The sequence below is a fragment of the Neolamprologus multifasciatus genome, chromosome 2, assembly GCF_963576455.1.
Source record: "Neolamprologus multifasciatus chromosome 2, fNeoMul1.2, whole genome shotgun sequence".
Taxonomy (NCBI): domain Eukaryota; kingdom Metazoa; phylum Chordata; class Actinopteri; order Cichliformes; family Cichlidae; genus Neolamprologus; species Neolamprologus multifasciatus.
In genome coordinates, this window is record NC_140440.1 from 28513510 (window position 1) to 28529175 (window position 15666).

Genomic DNA, 15666 nt, shown 5'->3' on the forward strand with positions numbered 1-15666 from the left:
GTATGGCCCCTTGGCAATAAGCAAGTCATGTTTTAATCTTGTGCCAGATGAAAATCAACAGTTCAGTTTTCTTCTACTTTACCATCACAATTTTTTTTTTAAATGCTTGGAGCAAAAGTTGATTTATTAATTCTAACATTGTCTTCTTTCCTCTAAAGTGTTTCCTAGAGATGTTGCTCTCTTTCTCTGGTTGTGGCTAAAATATGTTTAATTTCAACATGATGAATTTCATACTTTCATACTTATAGATTTAGTGTGATATTTTATTTGTGTGTGTTCAATTTATTGTAGTTTTGCGAGCTCATATGATGTATGTTCATCAACACAATAGGTATTTCTGCATCGTGCTTGCAGTGGTTATTTGTCTGTACATGTTATTTGTTGTTTGTTTTGTTTTTTCACTAATTGATTACTTTTATCCTCTATCTGAAGCTGTGAGAGCAACTTTTACTCTTAGGAAGATATAGTTGCTTAATGTAATCAAAATTTCATCTTATTTTTTCCGGTACTACCATTTTTTAAATAACACTTTGTGAATATATGCCCAGTGCTTTAGCTGTGTTGTTACTAATATTTTGTCAGTAGTTCTACACCTCTGGTTAGTTGATACACAGAAGGTCAGATGCTGCAGAATTTTACAGCTGGTCTTTTTAAGTAGTGTATATTTGTCAGCTACATTTCATACTGCAAGTTTATCTCAGTGCTAAAGCACATATTTATCTTTAGCACAATATTATCAGTGTAGTAATAAAGATCTTTGCCCATTCTCGCTATCATGTCACATTTTCAGTATGAGACTTACGTCCAAAACTGTATTTGTTCCTATGTCTGCCTTATCTAAAATAGGAGATGCACAAAAAGCATCTATAAAAGCTCACTTGTACATTTATTTCATACTTCTCATACCTGTGGTGTTTTCCTATCATATGTCAGACAGTAATTTGGTGAAATTTTGTAATCTGATGGCTGTCATTATATATTCTTAGCGCTGGACAGAAGTAGCTGTCAAATGATGGAATGCAATTCATCTTAATTGCAAGCAATCGCAATTTAGATCATAATTACAATTTTTTCACACTAAAGGAGTGCAAACGTGTATTACTATCTGTTTGTAGGTATTTATATTTAAACACATTCCATCACACTTGACTAGTAGGACAGTTTCTTTAACAGCTTTGTCTTTGCTCCTAATTTTAAAATACGTGAAAGTTGATTTCTAATTCATGTGACTGATAAGTTGTAAAATGAGGCAGTGTGTAGTTTAACTGGAGCTCTTGAGTTTGCACTGTCTCAACTGATATTTCTTTAGCGACTCTGGTGACCGCATGGCACACTTGTTAATTTTTAAAAAAGCAACAAATGAAACTAGGTAAATCATTAGACTGTAAATTTAGGTGTAATTCTGAAATCCAAATGTGACTACTGCTTACTGGACAACAGGATTTAATCCCAAAAATATCAACATAGCAGTAGTAGATATAAGAGTAAAAACATACCGAAAGCACATGAACATTTTCCTGCACCAGTCTTGTAAACACAACAGTGGTTCAGGGGGTTGGGAAGCTCATGTTGTTTCCGGAAGGTTGCTGGTTCGATCCCCAGCTCTGTCTGTCCTGGTTGCTGTGTCATTGGGAAAGACACTTCACCCTACTGCCTACTGGTGTTGGCCAGAGAGGCTGATGGCATGATATGGCAAACTCGCTTCTGTCAGTCTGTCCCAGGGCAGCTGTGGATAAAACTATCGTTTGCCTCCACCAGTGTGTAAATGTGAGAGTGAATGAATAGTGAAACAGCGAAGCGCTTTGAGTGTCTAGAAAAGTGCAATATAAATGCAATTCGTTATTATACTAATTCTTTATTATGTACGTAGCTACATTTGAACCTTTGGGTTGAGAGGGTCTAGTATGAAAACAGTCATGCAGAGCAGCACATTAGCAGTATCTACTGGATTGAGACAAAAAACATAAAACAGTCACCTGGAGTACAGTAACTGACTCAGTGTAACTAAACAACCTGCATGTGTGTGTGGTGATGAGAACAAGGCAGTGAAGAACAGTTCCAGGCACACAGCCAAGTCTGAATCCTCTTAGTAGACACAACAACAATCTACAATTAAAGATATCATAATTTTATGAAGACAAATAAGCACATTTATAGTTGTCTTACTGACTGAACGGTTTTATTCTTTTTTTCCCTTTTTTTTTTTTGATTTCACAACTATTTACCTGATTCACATTGTAAAACTCTTTTCTCCCATTGTCTCATTTATAGTAACTGAAGTTTTGCATATTTATTCTACATAAAAATATTTTTTTAAAAGAAGATAAAAATCATGCACTGAACATTAGTTGTAGTTTGCTTAGATTTAGTGTTAAGGTGTTTCCGCAAAACCTAACTCACGGTGGCGCTAGACACCAGCCCTAACAGTTTTTATTTCCTGTATTCATCGGTGTGGACCCGCATTCTTGCGCTCTTGTGTCTCAGTTAGGGCCACCTCCCGAGAATTGCAGTTGTGATTTGTGTTTTGGGGTTCAGGTCATTTTTTTCTTATTTTTCAGCCTCTTAATAATTCATCTCTTAGGATGGATTCGAAGATATTCGTGTTTGGTTCGCGTGAGTTTTCTTTTTTCCTTCTTTTTTTCCATGTCGCTCATGGAGACATGAGCTATTCTTTCCCAGAGGAAATGAAACGAGGATCCGTTATTGGAAATATAGCCAAAGACCTCGGGATGGAAACGGGCGCGCTGTCCAGCAGGAGAGCCCGCATCGACGCCGACGGAACCGACAAACGTTACTGTGACATAAACATGAATAACGGAGAGTTGATTGTTGCAGACAGGATTGACCGCGAGGGGCTTTGTGGAGACAAGGCTTCGTGCATCCTAAAACACGAGCTTGTGCTCGAGAATCCGCTCGAGCTTCATCGTATCAGCCTTCACATTCAAGATATCAATGACAACGCACCGCAATTCAATGAAGAACGGATTAATATAGAAATTCGAGAATCCGCTGATAGAGGAGCTCGTTTTGTGATAGAAGAAGCGCACGATGCGGATGTGGGGCAAAATTCAGTGCAGCAGTACAACCTTAAAAAGAATGAAAATTTTATTCTGTCTGTAAATGGAAACACCAGAGAACTCGTTCTTGAAAAAGAGCTTGATCGTGAAAAACAACAGGAAATGAATTTAATTCTCACAGCTTTGGATGGTGGATCTCCTCAGAGATCAGGTACATTAATGATACACGTCACTGTGTTGGATGCTAATGATAACGCCCCAGTGTTCAGCCAAGCCGTTTATAAAGCCAGCCTGCCTGAAAACTCTCCTCTAGACACTGTAGTGATTACAGTAAGCGCAAGTGATGCAGATGAGGGAGTTAATGGAGATGTGATGTATGACTTTGTACATCTTACAGAAGAAGTGAAGAAGATATTTAGTATTGATCGTAAAGTAGGTGACATAAGAGTAATTGGTGCTGTTGACTATGAAACTACTACATCATTTGAAATACGCGTTAAAGCAAAAGATGGGCTGGGGCTGTCATCCTACGCTAAAGTAATGATTTCTATCACTGATGTGAATGACAATGCCCCTGTAGTTAATCTGAAGTCACTGACCAATCCGATACCAGAGAACACTCCACCTGGTACAGAGGTGGGCATCATTAACGTGCAGGACAGAGACTCTGAGAATAACCGACAGGTCCGCTGCTCCATCCAGCAGGGTGTCCCCTTTAAGTTGGTTCCTTCTATTAAAAACTATTATTCTCTGGTGACCACAGGTCAACTTGACCGTGAACTAGTGCCCAATTACAACATTACAATCACTGCCACTGACGAGGGCTCTCCACCTCTGTCCTCTTCTAAAAGTGTTCAGTTATCTGTAGCTGACATCAACGACAACCCACCTGTGTTTGAGGAACAGTCGTACAGCGCATATGTGAGTGAGAATAACAAACCTGGCTCCACTTTATGTTCCGTTAGTGCTCGAGACCCCGACTGGAGACAGAACGGTACAGTGGTTTATTCTCTGTTAGCTGGTGAGATGAACGGTGCCCCGGTGTCCTCCTATCTGTCTGTGAACGGAGACACGGGTGTGATCCACGCTGTGAGGTCATTTGATTATGAGCAGTTTAGGAGCTTCAAAGTCCACGTGATGGCCAGAGACAATGGTTCTCCTCCTCTCAGCAGCAACGTGACCGTGAGTGTTTTCATCTCAGATGTGAATGACAACTCTCCTCAGATCCTGTACCCCTCCCCAGAGGGCAACTCCTTCATGACCGAGCTGGTCCCCAAAGCTGCACACGGAGGCTCTCTGGTGTCCAAAGTGATTGCGGTGGACGCGGACTCCGGACAGAACGCCTGGCTGTCCTATCAAATAGTCAAATCCACTGATCCGGGACTTTTTACTATTGGTGTCCACAGCGGAGAGATCAGGACACAGCGGGACATTTCTGAATCTGACAGCATGAAACAGAACCTTGTAGTGGCAGTGAAAGATAACGGACAGCCCTCTCTGTCTGCCACCTGTTCCATGTATTTACTCATTTCTGATAACTTGGCTGAGGTACCAGAACTGAAGGATCTGTCTTATAATGAGAGCAATTCCAAACTGACCTCTTATCTGATCATCGCGCTGGTGTCTGTGTCCACCTTTTTCCTGACTTTTATCATCATCATCCTGGGTTTGAGGTTTTGTCGCAGGAGAAAGCCCAGACTGTTATTTGATGGAGCAGTTGCCATCCCCAGCGGTTATCTCCCTCCTAATTACGCAGATGTTGATGGCACAGGAACTTTACGCAGTGCTTACAACTATGACGCGTACCTGACCACAGGTTCTAGAACCAGTGACTTTAAGTTTGTGACATCATACAATGACAACACGCTGCCTGCTGACCAGACTCTGAAGAAAAGTCCATCTGACTTTGCTGATGTGTTTGGATACCTGGACGGGTGCACAGAGGTATGGCCCCTTGGCAATAAGCAAGTCATGTTTTAATCTTGTGCCAGATGAATATCAACAGTTCAGTTTTCTTCTACTTTATCATCACAAAATTTTTTTTTAAATGCTTGGAGCAAAAGTTGGTTTATTAATTCTAACATTTTCTTCTTTCCTCTAAAGTTTTTCCTAGAGGTGTTGCTCTCTTTCTCTGGTTGTGGTAAAATATGTTTAATTTCAACATGATACATTTCATACTTATAGATTTAGTGTGATATTTTATTTGTGTGTGTTCAATTTATTGTAGTTTTGCAAGTTCATATGATGTATGTTCATCAACACAATAGGTATTTCTGCATCGTGCTTGCGGTGGTCATTTGTATATCTTATTTGTTGTTTGTTTTGTTTTATTCACTAGTTGATTACTTTTATCCTCTATCTGAAGCTGTGAGATTAACTTTTACTCTTAGGAAGATATAGTTGCATAATGTAATCAAAATTTCATCTTATTTTTTCCGGTACTACCATTTATTAAATAACACTTTGTGAATATATGCCCAGTGCTTTTGCTGTGTTGTTACTAATATTTTGTCAGTAGTTCTACACCTCTGGTTAGTTGATACACAGAAGGTCAGATGCTGCAGAATTTTACAGCTGGTCTTTTTAAGTAGTGTATATTTGTCAGCTACATTTCATACTGTAAGTTTCTGTTAATGCTAAAGCACATATTTATCTTTAGCACAATATTATCCGTGTAGTAATAAAGATATTTGCCCATTCTCGCTATCATGTCACATTTTCAGTATGAGACTTATGTCCCAACCTGTATTTGTTCCTATGTCTGCCTTATCTAAAATAGGAGATGCACAAAAAGCATCTATAAAAGCTCACTTCTACATTTATTTCATACTTCTCATACCTGTGATGTTTTCCTATCATATGTCAGACAGTAATTTGGTGAAATTTTGTAATCTGATGGCTGTCATTATATATTCTTAGCGCTGGACAGAAGTAGCTGTCAAATGATGGAATGTAGTTCATCTTAATTGCAAGCAATAGCAATTTAGATTATAATTACATTTTTTCACACTAAAGGTGTGCAAACGTGTATTACTATGTGTTTGTAGGTATTTATATTTAAACACATTCCATCACACTTGACTAGTAGGACAGTTTCTTTAACAGCTTTGTGTTTGATCTTAATTTTAAAATACGTGAAAGTTGATTTCTAATTCATGTGACTGATGAGTTGTAAAATGAGGCAGTGTGTAGTTTAACTGGAGCTCTTGAGTTTGCACTGTCTCAACTGAGATTTCTTTAGCGACTCTGGTGACCGCATGGCACACTTGTTAATTTTAAATAAAGCAACAAATGAAACTAGGTAAATCATTAGACTGTAAATTTAGGTGTAATTCTGAAATCCAAATGTGACTCCTGCTTACTGGACAACAGGATTTAATCCCAAAAATATCAACATAGCAGTAGTAGACATAAGAGTGAAAACATACCGAAAGCACATGAACATTTTCCTGCACCAGTCTTGTAAACACAACAGTGGTTCAGTGGGTTGGGAAGCTCATGTTGTAACCGGAAGGTTGCTGGTTCGATCCCGAGCTTTGTCTGTCCTGGTCGCTTGTCGCGTGTCCTTGGGCAAGACACTTCACCCTACTGCCCTATTACTGTGTTGGCCAGAGGGGCTGATGGCATGATATGGCAAACTCGCTTCTGTCAGTCTGTCCCAGGGCAGCTATGGTTGCTTTGATATGAAGCTTGTGGCTTTAGATAATGTGAGCAGAGAGCAGAGGACACCAGCACCTCGTCGTAACATGCCTATTTTTACTTTTACTTTTGCCAATGAATGACTGACTGATAGAATGATTGTAAATCAAAACTGATTTTTAGGAGATGTGTTTCCACCAGTGCCTCCACCAGTGTGTAAATGTGGAGCTGTGAGAGTGAATGAATAGTGAAACTGTGAACTGCTTTGAGTGTCTAGAAAAGTGCAATATAAATGCAATTCGTTATTATACTAATTCTTTATTGTAAACGTAGCTACATTTGAACCTTTGGGTTGAGAGGGTCTAGTATGAAAACAGTCATGCAGAGCAGCACATTAGCAGTATCTACTGGATGGAGACAAAAAACATAAAACAGTCACCTGGAGTACAGCAACTGACTCAGTGTAACTAAACAACCTGCATGTGTGTGTGGTGATGAGAACAAGGCAGTGATCACTATGTGAAGAACAGTTCCAGGCACACAGCCAAGTCTGAATCCTCTTAGAGGAAACAACAACAACCTACAATTAAAGATATCATAATTTTATGAAGACAAATGAGCACATTTATAGTTGTCTTACTGAACGTTTTTCTTCTTCTTTTTTTTTTGGTTAATTTTACAACTGTTTACTTGATACACAATGTAAAACTCCTTTCTCCCATTGTCTCCTTTATAGTAACTGAAGTTTTGCATATTTATTCTACGTAAAAATATATTTTTAAAAGAAGATAAAAAATCATGCACTGAACATTAGTTGTAGTTTGCTTAGATTTAGTGTTAAGGTGTTTCCGCATAACCTAACTCACGGTGGCGCTAGACACCAGCCCTAACAGTCTTAACTTCCTGTATTCATCGGTGTGGACCCGCATTCTTGCGCTCTTGTGTCTCAGTTAGGGTCACCTCCCGAGAATTGTAGTTGTGAGTCGTGTTTTGAGGATCAGGTCATTTTTTTCCTTATTTTTCAGCCTCTTAATAATTCATCTCTTATGATGGATTCGAAGATATTCGTGTTTGGTTCGCGTCAGTTTTCTTTCTTCCTTCTTTTGTTCCATGTCGCTCATGGAGACATGAGCTATTCTTTCCCAGAGGAAATGAAACGAGGATCCGTTATTGGAAATATAGCCAAAGACCTCGGGATGGAAACGGGCGCGCTGTCCAGCAGGAGAGCCCGCATCGACGCCGACGGAACCGACAAACGTTACTGTGACATAAACATGAATAACGGAGAGTTGATTGTTGCAGACAGGATTGACCGCGAGGGGCTTTGTGGAGAAAAGGCGTCTTGCATCCTAAAACACGAGCTTGTGCTGGGGAATCCGCTTGAGCTTCATCGTATCAGCCTTCACATTCAAGATATCAATGACAACGCACCACAATTCAATGAAGAACGGATTAATATAGAAATTCAGGAGTCAGCTGACAGAGGAGCTCGTTTTGTGATAGAAGAAGCGCACGATGCGGATGTGGGGCAAAATTCAGTGCAGCAGTACAACCTTAAAAAGAATGAAAATTTTATTTTGTCTGTAAACGGAAACACAATAGAGCTCGTTCTTGAAAAGGAGCTTGATCGTGAAAAACAACAGGAAATGAATTTAATTCTCACAGCTTTGGATGGTGGATCTCCTCAGAGATCAGGTACATTAGTGATACACGTCACTGTTCTGGATGCTAATGATAACGCCCCAGTGTTCAGCCAAGCCGTTTATAAAGCCAGCCTGCCTGAAAACTCTACTTTAGACACTGTAGTGATTACAGTAAGCGCAAGTGATGCAGATGAGGGAGTTAATGGAGATGTGACGTATGACTTTGGACATGTTACTGAAGAAGTGAAGAAGATATTTAGTATTGATCGTAAAGTAGGTGACATAAGAGTAATTGGTGCTGTTGACTATGAAACTACTACATCATTTGAAATACGATTTAAAGCAAAAGATGGGCTGGGGCTTTCATCCTACGCTAAAGTAATAATTTCTATCACTGATGTGAATGACAACGCCCCTGTAGTTAATCTGAATTCCCTGACCAATCCGATACCAGAGAACACCCCAGCTGGTACAGAGGTGGGCATCATTAACGTGCAGGACAGAGACTCTGAGAATAACCGACAGGTCCGCTGCTCCATCCAGCAGGGTGTCCCCTTTAAGTTGGTTCCTTCTATTAAAAACTATTATTCTCTGGTGACCACAGGACAACTTGACCGTGAACTAGTGCCCAATTACAACATTACAATCACTGCCACTGATGAGGGCTCTCCACCTCTGTCCTCTTCTAAAAGTGTTCAGTTATCTGTAGCTGACATCAACGACAACCCACCTGTGTTTGAGGAACAGTCGTACAGCGCCTATGTGAGTGAGAATAACAAACCGGGCTCCACCTTATGCTCCGTTAGTGCTCGAGATCCCGACTGGAGACAGAACGGTACAGTGGTTTATTCTCTGTTAGCTGGTGAGGTGAACGGTGCCCCGGTGTCATCATATCTGTCTGTGAACGGAGACACGGGTGTGATCCACGCTGTGAGGTCGTTTGATTATGAACAGTTTAGGAGCTTCAAAGTCCACGTGATGGCCAGAGACAATGGTTCTCCTCCTCTCAGCAGCAACGTGACCGTGAGTGTGTTCATCTCAGATGTGAATGACAACTCTCCTCAGATCCTGTACCCCTCCCCAGAGGGAAACTCCTTCATGACCGAGCTGGTCCCCAAAGCTGCACACGGAGGCTCTCTGGTGTCCAAAGTGATTGCGGTGGACGCAGACTCCGGACAGAACGCCTGGCTGTCCTATCAAATAGTCAAATCCACTGATCCGGGACTTTTTACTATTGGTGTCCACAGCGGAGAGATCAGGACACAGCGGGACATTTCTGAATCTGACAGCATGAAACAGAACCTTGTAGTGGCAGTGAAAGATAATGGACAGCCCTCTCTGTCTGCCACCTGTTCCATGTTTTTACTTATTTCTGATAACTTGGCTGAGGTGCCAGAACTGAAGGATCTGTCTTATAATGAGAGCAATTCCAAACTGACCTCTTATCTGATCATCGCGCTGGTGTCTGTGTCCACCTTTTTCCTGACTTTTATCATCATCATACTGGGTTTGAGGTTTTGTCGCAGGAGAAAGCCCAGACTGTTGTTTGATGGAGCAGTTGCCATCCCCAGCGGTTATCTTCCTCCTAATTACGCAGATGTTGATGGCACAGGAACTTTACGCAGCACTTACAATTACGATGCGTACCTGACCACAGGTTCAAGAACCAGTGATTTTAAGTTTGTGACATCATACAATGACAACACGCTGCCTGCTGACCAGACTCTGAAGAAAAGTCCATCAGATTTTGCTGATGTCTTTGGAGACCTGGACGGGTGCACAGAGGTATGAGCTGTTGGCAGTAACCCAGTTATAAATCAATCTTGTGCCCACTTCCTTTCTTAAAATTGTTTTTTTGTTTGTACTTCAACTTTACATAATTGTCCTTTTGTTTGACTTGTACAAGAGGTAGTTCATTACATTTCAAGTTGTCTTGAAGTTTTCTCATTTTTATCTTCCTTTAAAGTGGCTAAAACTGGTTTAATTTCACCATGGTCATGCTTCTATACTGGGTGTATGATCATATTTTTCATACTTTAGATTTAAGTCTTGTTTAGTGTAATTTCACGTTCTGTCCTGACATTTTTTCATTCACATAAGGTATATTATTTCATCTTGCTTGGACTTTTTTTTTGTCCATCCATGTCATTTTTTAATTGTTAGTCAGTTTTAACTACATTTATTGTTAATTGAAATTTGTGAAAGTGCCTTTTTTTCAGGAATATTATTCTCATATTATAATCAAAACCTCAATCTTAACCTTTAAGCTAATGTTGTTTATTAAATAATACTATTTGGGGGGGGGGGGGACTACATAAAAGGCACTGTGTGCTTTAGCTGTGTTGTTATTATTGTTTTTATGCAATTTAGTTGTGTTTTGGAGCAAAACATGTTCAATGCTGCAGAACTGAACTGTTGACTTTTAAAAACCATTACACATGTGAGCTGCATTTCATAGTGTAAGTTACTCTTATTGATTAACCACATCTTGATCTTTAACACAACATTATTACACTAACAGAGAATGTGTCATTTCGGCATGAGATTTGTGTGCCAAACTGTATCCATCTTCAAGTCTAGCCCATCTAAAATAACATATGCCTAAAAAGCAGCTGTAACAGCTTGCTTGCACATGTTATTTGTATGTATTGCACCTGCAATGTTGTGCTACTGGGTGTCAGACTGAAAGTCTTTGTGACATTTGCTGTGTCTGTGAATCTTTTGGATGTCATTTTTCATCCTTTGATTTGGACAGACATTTTTGTCATATGATGGAATGCAGTTCATCTTACATTTGAGCACCTCAAATATGTTGTGTAATTATATTTTTAGATTCACTGACGTATCCACTAAATGACTGAAAATGTGAATACCATTGTTTCCCACTGGTGTTTCTTCGAAAGATGATACCATCCGAATGTAGGTCTTTATATTTTTGCACATTTCATCGCACTTTATTAATAGCAATATTTTATAACAGGTGTGCAGTTGGTCTTTATTTGAGTTTTTGTGACAGCTGATTTTAGTCTCACCTGCTTTCTGTGATTGTAAAAAGGAGATTTTGCTTGAGAGGAAAAATACAAAGAATATATAGTGTTAATTGCAGCTTTTCAATGTGCACCCATTGTGACTGTGCCATGGTGATCTCTGTAGTGATTGCACTGAGAGATACACTTTATAAATGACCTTTGTTTTACTTTTAACATTAATTACAAGTTCGCTATTTTTAACAGAAAAGATTCATGCTTTGACTTTTGCTATCCACGAAAAACTTTTTTTCTTTAACTTGTGATTTTACCAGAATATTGGTCATATTGTTTATCATAACTGAGTTTGATTTTTCACAAATACAGTCTAGATGTGTGTTATTAACAAACTGTTACGCTTATTACAAGTAATCCAAATAACATGTCTGTTAAAGACTGATTTTAGACTAATTTTACTTTTATGATGTTGTGTATTTTCTTTGGATTAACTTGATTTAAAGTGATTGATTTTCAGTGTGTGTGTGTCAGTGCCTTTCTGCTTTGTCTGGTTGCTTATTGCATTCTGACAATAATTGCTGGATGTAGAGCATAGTTGCTGTCTTGGTCATACTCAGTGACACATTGTATGATGTATCTTTGTTGCCATTAATTGAGAGGATGTTGCTTCATCTTTTCAAAGTAGTGCAAAGTGTGGTTCAGGGCATCCTTCACCGTATGTACTGCAAGGTGTTGTAATCACTTTTAATCGCAATAGTTTCTTTTTTTTTTTAAAGATATGCAGTAATAAGCAAGTGTGTCATAGTAACCTTAATACATGTTATCATAAGGATTTGTGGCATTTTTTAAAATGCATTAGCAAATACAATGCGACACATGTCTCCTCAAAGCTTTAAGGATGCCATTGATTGAAAACATGCATTCAGTTTGTGTATTTAATAAACAGTTTGGCCCCTGCATTCTCTAGGCGCAGTATGGATTCTTCTATAATGAAAGAGTAGTATGCATGATCTATTTTTTCAGACTATTTTGAGGTCATGCTTTATGCATATGCATAGAATGATATACACCATGGCATCTGTAAATGTTTTTCCTATTAGGAATTTAAAATGAATTGAAACAAGAGAGACACCGAACTGAATGTCTCTGAGTCTGTATATTTTTTGTTTTGTAATAATTCACTGACTTTAGTGCAACAAAGGCAAAAATGTAGAAAAGAAAAATAGTCAACTGGTATCATTTCTATAGTGTTTTAAATAGTGATTAATTTTTTTAAAACACCCTAAAAGCACATAAACACGTTTCCATACTCTCTTTTGGCAAATGCCTGAGGTTGAATATTTAGGTCCAGACTGAGCAGTATGAAAATATTAATTCAGAATAGCAGATTAGCATAACATGCTGAATGAAAACTAAAACAATCATAATAGTGTCACTTGGAATACAGTAGCTACTAAATTTATCTTAACTACCTGGCTGTGTGTAAGTGTGTTGGTGATTATAAGGTAGTGTGACTGGATGATCGCTATGTGAAGAACAGTCCACAGCACACGACAGATGTCTGAATCCTCTTAGTAACAATACATGAGATTACATTTTCAAAAACTTTTTGTGAAGACAAATAAGGACATTCAGAGTACTCTCACAGGCTATTTTTTTAAACAAAACTCTATCTAATGCACACTGTAGGACTCTTTTCTCTCAATTTGAACGTCGCGGATAACTACATGCAAAAATAAAGCAATTGAAATTTGTTGTCGTTTGCTTACACTTACTATTTAGGTGTTTCTGCATAACCTAACTCACGGTGGCGCTAAACACCAACCCTATGAGTTTTTATTTCCTGTATTCATCAGTGCTGACGCGCATTCTTGCGCTTTTGTGACTAAATTAGGACGACATCCCAAGAGACCTCCCGAGAATCGCAGTTGTCATTTGTGTTGTGGGGTTCAGTTTCTTTTTTTCGTTATTCTTCAGGATATTAATAACTAATCGCGTATGATGGGTGCGAAAATATTTGGGTTTCATTCTCGTCGGTTGTCTTTCCTCCTTCTTTGTTCCATGTCGCTCATGGAGACATGAGCTATTCTTTACCAGAGGAAATGAAACGAGGATCCATTATTGGAAATATAGCCAAAGACCTCGGGATGAAAACGGGCGCGCTGTCCAGCAGGAGAGCCCGCATCGACACCGACGGAACCGACAAACGTTACTGTGACATAAACATGAATAACGGAGAGTTGATTATTGCAGACAGGATTGACCGCGAGGGGCTTTGTGGAGACAAGGCTTCGTGCATCCTAAAACACGAGCTTGTGCTGGGGAATCCGCTCGAGCTTCATCGTATCAGCCTTCACATTCAAGATATCAATGACAACGCACCACAATTCAATGAAGAACGGATTAATATAGAAATTCGAGAGTCGGCTGTGAGAGGAGCTCGCTTTGTGATAGAAGAAGCGCACGATGCGGATGTGGGGCAAAATTCAGTGCAGCAGTACAACCTTAAAAAGAATGAAAATTTTATTCTGTCTGTAAATGGAAACACAATAGAGCTCGTTCTTGAAAAGGAACTTGATCGTGAAAAACAACAGGAAATGAATTTAATTCTCACAGCTTTGGATGGTGGATCTCCTCAGAGATCAGGTACATTAGTGATACACGTCACTGTGTTGGATGCTAATGATAACTCCCCAGTGTTCAGCCAAGCCGTTTATAAAGCCAGCCTGAGAGAAAACTCTCCTTTAGACACTGTAGTGGTTACAGTAAGCGCAAGTGATGCAGATGAGGGAGTTAATGGAGATGTGACGTATGACTTTGGACATGTTACTGAAGAAGTGAAGAAGATATTTAGTATTGATCGTAAAGTAGGTGACATAAGAGTAATTGGTGCTGTTGACTATGAAACTACTACATCATTTGAAATACGCGTCAAAGCAAAAGATGGGCTGGGGCTGTCATCCTACGCTAAAGTAATGATTTCTATCACTGATGTGAATGACAATGCCCCTGTAGTTAATCTGAAGTCACTGACCAATCCGATACCAGAGAACACCCCAGCTGGTACAGAGGTGGGCATCATTAACGTGCAGGACAGAGACTCTGGGAATAACCGACAGGTCCGCTGCTCCATCCAGCAGGGTGTCCCCTTTAAGTTGGTTCCTTCTATTAAAAACTATTATTCTCTGGTCACCACAGGACAGCTGGACCGTGAACTAGTGTCTGATTACAACATTACAATCACTGCCACTGACGAGGGCTCTCCACCTCTGTCCTCTTCTAAAAGTGTTCAGTTATCTGTAGCTGACATCAACGACAACCCACCTGTGTTTGAGGAACAGTCGTACAGCGCATATGTGAGTGAGAATAACAAACCAGGCTCCACTTTATGCTCCGTTAGTGCTCGAGACCCCGACTGGAGACAGAACGGTACAGTGGTTTATTCTCTGTTAGCTAGTGAGGTGAACGGTGCCCCTGTGTCCTCCTATCTGTCTGTGAACGGAGACACGGGTGTGATCCACGCTGTGAGGTCGTTTGATTATGAACAGTTCAGGAGTTTTAAAGTCCACGTGATGGCCAGAGACAACGGTTCTCCTCCTCTCAGCAGCAACGTGACCGTGAGTGTGTTCATCTCAGATGTGAATGACAACTCTCCTCAGATCCTGTACCCCTCCCCGGAGGGCAACTCCTTCATGACCGAGCTGGTCCCCAAAGCTGCACACGGAGGCTCTCTTGTGTCCAAAGTGATTGCGGTGGACGCAGACTCCGGACAGAACGCTTGGCTGTCCTATCAAATAGTCAAATCCACTGATCCGGGACTTTTTACTATTGGTGTCCACAGCGGAGAGATCAGGACACAGCGGGACATTTCTGAATCTGACAGCATGAAACAGAACCTTGTAGTGGCAGTGAAAGATAACGGACAGCCCTCTCTGTCTGCCACCTGTTCCATGTATTTACTTATTTCTGATAACTTGGCTGAGGTGCCAGAACTGAAGGATCTGTCTTATAATGAGAGCAATTCCAAACTGACCTCTTATCTGATCATCGCGCTGGTGTCTGTGTCCACGTTTTTTCTGACTTTCATCATCATCATCCTGGGTTTGAGGTTTTGTCGCAGGAGAAAGCCCAGACTGTTGTTTGATGGAGCAGTTGCCATCCCCAGCGGTTATCTTCCTCCTAATTACGCAGATGTTGATGGCACAGGAACTTTACGCAGCACTTACAATTACGATGCGTACCTGACCACAGGTTCAAGAACCAGTGACTTTAAGTTTGTGACATCATACAATGACGACACGCTGCCTGCTGACCAGACTCTGAAGAAAAGTCCATCAGATTTTGCTGATGTTTTTGGAGACCTGGAAGGGTGCACAGAGGTAT

General features: G+C 40.1%; 4 protein-coding genes across 18 annotated transcripts in view; all 4 read left to right on the forward strand.

Annotated features, from left to right (window-relative positions):
- LOC146524648 (protocadherin beta-16-like) overlaps window positions 1–15666 on the forward strand; it is a 277164-nt gene that overhangs the window by 100804 nt on the left and 160694 nt on the right. The gene's annotated exons all lie outside the window — the stretch shown is intronic.
- The window catches only part of LOC146524649 (protocadherin gamma-A11-like), a 124271-nt gene that overhangs the window by 95414 nt on the left and 13191 nt on the right, over window positions 1–15666 (forward strand). The window contains exon 1 of one of the 8 annotated variants that reach the window (XM_085174738.1): window positions 7446–10084. The exons of 6 other annotated variants lie outside the window; for them this stretch is intronic. In XM_085174738.1, coding sequence (XP_085030864.1) covers window positions 7703–10084 — 2382 coding nt within the window. In that variant the 5' untranslated portion in view covers window positions 7446–7702. One more of the 8 variants, XM_085174778.1, reaches the window with a different exon arrangement.
- The window catches only part of LOC146524650 (protocadherin gamma-C5-like), a 298508-nt gene that overhangs the window by 75189 nt on the left and 207653 nt on the right, over window positions 1–15666 (forward strand). The gene's annotated exons all lie outside the window — the stretch shown is intronic.
- On the forward strand, window positions 7–7166 carry LOC146524651 (protocadherin gamma-A11-like). Its single transcript, XM_085174880.1, has one exon. It carries the CDS (start codon window positions 2583–2585, stop codon window positions 4995–4997), a length of 2415 nt encoding a protein of 804 aa, XP_085031006.1. The 5' UTR covers window positions 7–2582; the 3' UTR covers window positions 4998–7166.